General features: G+C 38.7%; 1 protein-coding gene across 1 annotated transcript in view; it reads left to right on the forward strand.

The window, feature by feature from the left end:
* The first annotated feature begins 3438 nt into the window (after window positions 1-3438).
* The window catches only part of LOC139119044 (calmodulin-like), a 10800-nt gene continuing 7415 nt past the window's right edge, over window positions 3439-6823 (forward strand). Inside the window, exon 1 of the mRNA XM_070682660.1 lies at window positions 3439-3647. Within this exon, the coding sequence (XP_070538761.1) occupies window positions 3645-3647 (3 nt within the window). The 5' untranslated portion in view covers window positions 3439-3644. The remainder of the gene's footprint in view (window positions 3648-6823) is intronic.

The raw sequence follows: 6823 nt of genomic DNA on the forward strand, positions 1-6823 counted from the left end.
GATCTGCACTCACATTGAGGTATGTAACAAACCATAGCACAGGCGGCCCAATCACTATTAATAAGCTTATTATTGAGTTTTTCTCAGTTTTCTCTGTCACTATCAGTCCCTCTCCTTTTCTTCATGCTCTGACTGATCGTAGTAAATAAAATAAATGACTATATAGCCTAACCTATAGCCTCTTGACTCTTTATTTATTTTACACCCCATTACAAGGACGCTTATCTCTCATATACACATATCTTGTAATTAATTAGTCAACACAACTAATTATGCTAATCCGTGGACTTATCAAAGGTTGGTCAACATTGCAAAGATAGAGATGTAAATGAAAAAGGAGTTTTAGTAACCTTTCCTATCTTTCGCGATGTTGACTAACCCATAAAATCCCTGATAAGTCCACGGATTAGCATAATTAGTCATTTTGGCTATTAATTACAAGATGTGTGTATATGAGAGATAAGCGTCCTTGTAATGGGGTGTAAAATAAATACAGAGTCGAGAGGCTAGGTTAGGCTATAAAGTCATTTGCTACGATCAGTCAGAGCATGAAGAAAAGGAGAAGAACTGATAGAGAAAACTGATTAAAACTCAATAATAAGCTTATTAATATTGGGCCGCCTGTGACCATAGTATGACAGCCAACAAGCGTTGGAGGCCCGTGACCCGTCATCGAAAAATTTGACAAGCACTGGATCGATTTCCTGGTAATGTCTGCTTGTGTCCATGGTTACGTGAGCCATATTGTCAAATGGGATCACCGTGACACTGGGCACTCCTCCAAACTACCAGAGAGATGGAGGGGAAAGTGTTGTATTATTAATTCCCGGAGCATAAATATGGACGATACCACAAAAACACAGCCGTAGTACCCGCACCCTGGTCATCCTCACCCGTGCAATAGTTCTTTTACCGGTTCCATGATGCAGTGCGCGCCAGGGTATACAAAGCGTACGTTACGCATAGAACTTTTTAGCCGTAGGGTACACGCAGGGTACGTTACTCATAGAACTCTATGGTAGATTACACCCTGACCTATATTTTCGTCGCTGATGGTTAGATTATACACGGGGCATTATTTGGTATTGCAAATTTGTGTCATTCTTCTATAACAATCCATTGTACAACACAAATCAGTATGTTCTCGCTGTTTTGAGCTCATATACGGTGTTTGATAAAGTCACTGCAATGCATTGTGGGACAACCGGGAAAAGGTCTATTAAGCGACACACAGAGCATCTCTGGGATCCGTAGGAGCTTGTGTAAGTTGACGCATTATGCTGACGTCATTGATAATCCATTTCGCAGAAGAATTTTCGTTCATTTCATAGTGAAGGGTTGGGGCTCCACCAAAAACGAAAGAATTTAATGCGGTACCGGTAGTCGTGCGCCAGCTTTTACTGTCGACGATCACTATAGTAGTCTGCTGCAACTCAATAAATCTGACGACGAATTAGCGTCATGTGAGAAATTGTGAATACATTTGTTGATGTTTTCGTTGCTGTTCATTTAGACATGCTAACTTGCAAATGCGTGACTTCGACGGCACATTCACACACTCTGTCCTTACCATACATCGAGATAAAGTCGACATACGGCGGACGTTTAAATTTTCATATATTGGCAAACTGTTGACAGCCACGTGTAAACGGTAACTCTACGACCCTGAAAGTTACGCAAAATGGATAAAAGGCCCGATGGTATTTCTGCTGAGCATTTGAAAAATGCAGATAGACGTCTTCACCCGTTGCTGTCAATTTTATTTACAAGTGTACATATTCATGGTTATTTGCCATCTCGCATGTTAGATACAATCTTAATTCCCATTGTCAAGGATAAAACTGGTGATGTTACATTTACTGGCAATTATCGCCCAATTGCTATTGCTACTGCAATTTCTAAGCTTTATGAATTTTTGTTACTTCACAGATGTGAAACATATCTTGATACCAGTGATCATCAATTTGGTTTTAAGACCCATCATTCTACAGACATGTGTGTTTTTCTTCTGAAAGAGACCATAGACTTTTACAAACGTCATAACAGTTCAGTTTTCTTGTGCTTTTTAGATGCCACAAAGGCGTTTGACAGAGTCAATCACTGGACTCTGTTTCGTAAGTTACGTGACAGAAATGTTCTTCTGTATATTGTTAGAATCTTAATATGTTGGTACCGAAACCAAGAACTTGAATTTCGTGTCAGATGGGGCTCTGTCATCTCTGAAGCCTTTCATGTTTACAATGGTGTTAAACAAGGAGGTGTATTATCCCCTCGTTTATTTAATATATACATGGATAACTTAGGCAACTTGCTATGTAAAACTAAAATAGGTTGTCACATTGCGGGACATTGTCTCAACCATTTGATGTATGCTGACGATATAGTCCTTATATGTCCCTCTGATAAAGGTCTGAATAGACTTTTAAACACTTGTAGTAATTATGCATCTTCTCACGATATTGTCTCTAACGCAAATAAGTCAAAGTGCATATTTGTAATGCCTAAGCAATGCAGAATCACTCGCATTCCTCATGTGTATTTAAATGGCTCAGTACTTACTTTTGTAAAGAAACATTTGTACCTTGGGGTTATGTTAAATGATTTAGGAAATGATGTTGATGATATTAAGCGACAGATGAGGAGTTTCTATGCAAGTGCCAACTCTTTGATTAGGACTTTCTATAAATGTTCTTCCTCAGTTAAAATATGTCTTTTCAAGGCATATTGTTCTGCTCTGTATTGTTCCCATCTTTGGAGTATTTACACTGAGAAATGTATCAATGATGTCAGAGTTTCATATAATAACGCTTTTAGAATATTGTTGGGTATTAGACACCGATTGAGTATTTCAGAAACTTTTGTCAGTCATTGCATCATGACATTTCAAAGTAAACAACGGATGGCCCGTTCTAATTTTTACGTTCGTTTGATGGAAAGCGAAAATCATCTCATCGCAGCAACTTTATCTTTTGATATAATTCGACACACCAACTTTTGGCGCAAGATTTTCTCAGAATGTTTTTAAACTTTATGTACTTGTGTTCCAAGTGAAGAGTATATCTAGTTTTATTTTATTCTCTTGTAGAGTAAGTTTTTTTTGTGTGTGTTTTCCTCTGGTTTTATGAGTACGCTCTCGAATTAAAGAATAAATAAAAATAAAAAAAAAGTGGCCCATTTTCTTGAGTCATTCTTTGACCATATCGTGCGCCCGGTTATTTACAATGTGCAAAAGTGGTTTGTGTTGGAGTATGACGTAGTTCAACCATGGAAAGTCTTACATCCCCACCGTCTATGGTTCTAAAGCCCAAACTGTATATAATGGGTCGTACAACAAGAAACATTGACGAAATGCTAAGTTTAAGGATTTTATGTGTCGGGACATTACATTCACCGCCATTGTTTTCAGTTGAACAGCGGTGAATTTATTACATAACGGCCGCACGTTCACAATCTTACAAGTGGTTGCAGGATTCACTGCGTAGTCGCTCGTGTCAGGCAAACCGTTCGGCCAGCGATCGCGATCATAGTATTTCGCGGCGCCGAGTAGGTCACGAAATACGCTGCCTGAAAGGCATTTGAGCGTCCGCCAGCTGTCAACACATTAAGATTGAAGGTAACAGAGGTGCTCCATCGATTCGTTAGAAATGGTAAGTCGGGTCAAATCTCTTACAAGATTCCGTATTTTTGGCCCGTCGATGTCGGAGGTAAAACATTCCTAAATCACATGGTTTTACTACCAATTTTGCTTATGACTGGGAGACCACGTCCAAAATTGGCGAGCATTCATGTACGTCGTACGTGACATGTTCGCTCGCGCACATTCAAAGGCCATCGATCTACGTTTGGAAGTTGGATTTGAAGGTTGGGTTTCTCCATGCTGAATCGTGTTTTAGCCCCGAAATCGTTCTATAATTCTACTGACAAATACACACACCCGTGGCAGAGTCGACAATGATGCAACGGCAACAAGCTTCGATACGTATCATAAAAACAGTCAGAAGTCAAACACAAAGTTTATTTTCATTTATTTATTGCAGCATGGTTTAAGTCTCCGTTGACATTTAAACTCTTCTCGTCGTTTGGAGGGTGTTGCAAATAAAACATGATCGGGCCAAAAACCATCGCTGTGCCGAGGAACCATATATGTGACCCCTTCGGGGAATTTCCAAAACAATGCCCACGGGCAATAAATGTCATCACCATAACATGTTACCCGATAATAAGCACATTTGCGCTCTCTGGGTTGGGTTTATAAACATGAGTAAGGCCGGGTTGTTCTACATACCCTTGTTAGCAGGCCTCTGTACCCGTGTTTTGATTGTGTGTGCCCATGACAACCAGATTATGTAACTTGTTGTCTTTCAACACTGTGGGGGAAGGGTAAACGTGGTTTTCAATCAGACTAAGTTGGTTTCATTCCACTGAAACGTTCAATTCCTCTGGGCGAGACGTGTCCAAGTTGTACAGATATCACACAAAGGCGAATTTTAGGAATAAAATATTTGCGAAGATAATTCGAAAATCCAATAGTGTTCTGTCGTTACTGTCCCAGTATACATGGGTCGTCGTCTGCCCTAGACCCTAGAAATGCGAGCGTTCTAAAGGCGATGTTGACTTACAGTAGAGGAAACTTCCCACGATTCATTATGATTTGTACCATCGGAAATTCCTCACAGGGAAATCTACCATGTCTTTAACGTGAACAAAAATTCATAGGCTAGTTTTAAAACTTCTGAAAACCTGTTTTTAAGTTCACCTTTCTTCTCAATTACTATTTTTACATGATTTGGAAATTATGCTTGATTGGGAGAGGAGATAGCATTTGAAAATTTTCCACTGCTTGTGCCCTCAGCTATAAGAATAATATATCGGACAGTTGGGAGACTAGTTGCTCCTGCTTTATAAAACAAAAGGGTTTCCAAAAAGTATGACATTTGTAGTACCTAGTAAGACTTCTGATGGTTATCTAATGATTATTATGAAGTTTTTACTGAAATATCTAAACATCCTTTCATTAGATATTATTAAACAGTTATTTAGATGCTTCACTTTCTTTTATATATATATATACGGTGCAGAAAGAGTTCTGACATTCGTTGTTTAAAACAAAACAAAATTGTGAGTAAGGGACTGGTCAGTTTCTCCGGCGTGGGGGGCATGGATTCAGGGGAGGTTTACCTTTATTTTACTTTGGCGAATGGGGGTCACTATGTTTTGGCTGTGCTTTCATCGTTTTAATGTTAAAAGAAAAAATCCTCTAACAATGGACTGCGTACATCAGATTTAGCTGCAACCTATTAACCCTTTGTATTGCTTCTCAGGAGATGTAACCGTATGGCTGGAAAATCTAAACATCCATCAAAGTTTTTGGTTTACTGCTGTGTTCTCTCTTTGATATTAATGATTGGCACTTATGTACAACAGCTCTAGACATCTTGTTATGCATAGAAAGTGTGGACTAAATTCACGGTTCATTCAAAATACTGTATTCAAACTTTAAAATTGTAACTTTGAAATACCTATCTCACAACTTACAACTTAATTTTATTAAAACACAGAATGACTGAATGTTCAAAATATACCCAAAAATTATATATATGTATGTATGTATGTATGTATGTATGTATGTATGTATGTATGTATGTATGTATGTATGTATGTATGTATGTATGTATGTATGTATGTATGTATGTATGTATGTATGAGTATATATATATATATATATATATATATATATATATATATATATATATATATATATATATATATATATATATATATATATACTTAATTATTGAATTTATATTCCACCTTTTGTTTTCCCTTTGTCGCGCGCAGGGGGAAGTCAACCTATTTTCAAAAGTTTAAATATGGGGGGGGGGCGGTCGGCTCCTTTTTTACGTCGGCAAAGAATTATCCACTGCCCCCTCCCCCCATCCCCGCCCAGGTCGTAGAAACTGACCTGCCCCTAAGTTGAATGCTGACAAAGTCCCACGAATATCGTTACTATGGATGCATGTCCTTATTTTTCTATATTTCACATAAATTACTGGAAAAAATTAGTTGTGAGAAAATGTCTAGTGTCACAGAAAGCCATAAAAGTATGAAAAAAAATTGTCAAGTACTCAGACGACCATCTTCTCCAAAATTGCGCGTGTAGTCTGGATAAATGTTCATATCTCTTGTCGACCTCGTGATGGTCTGAGTACGGTGGATCAGTTACCTCCTCGTCGGTGACCTCAATGTACGGCAATGAAGTTAGTGTCCTCCCATGCAGCAGGTGGTTTGGGGTCAATCCAATCTTGTCGTGTACACTGGATGACACATATGTTAATGGTTCTGTCATTCAGGACGGCTTCAATTTCAGTTACGACTGTTGAGAGTTCGTCGAAGGCTATGAACGCTCGACCGAGAGTTTTCTTTATCGCATTTTTTGTTAATGCAATAATTCGTCCTGCAGCAACAGTGGAGCATGGCCTATTGTTTTCAACACTGTGACGAATGGCCCCACATCCCAGCATAGTCAGTAGGAACGAGATATGTGCTTATGAGTGCTTGAAATAAACCAGAGAGTGCACGCATATCGTTCACATGCGTCATCGACGACGTAGGAAGGTTGGATGAACAGTTTTGAGCCTAATGAGCGATGCCAGATCAATGAAGCTTGGTTTGCATTTATGTCAACTCTTCAGATGATTAACTGATATGTTTATTTTCATTTCGTTCTGTATTTGACTGCTGATACAAGCCTTACGCGGGAGGCTATAAAAAAACGACGAGGAAAGTTGAGGAAAAAAGGTGTCTTGTTTCATCAGGACAATAC

The sequence above is a fragment of the Ptychodera flava genome, chromosome 19, assembly GCF_041260155.1.
Source record: "Ptychodera flava strain L36383 chromosome 19, AS_Pfla_20210202, whole genome shotgun sequence".
Lineage (NCBI taxonomy): Eukaryota > Metazoa > Hemichordata > Enteropneusta > Ptychoderidae > Ptychodera > Ptychodera flava.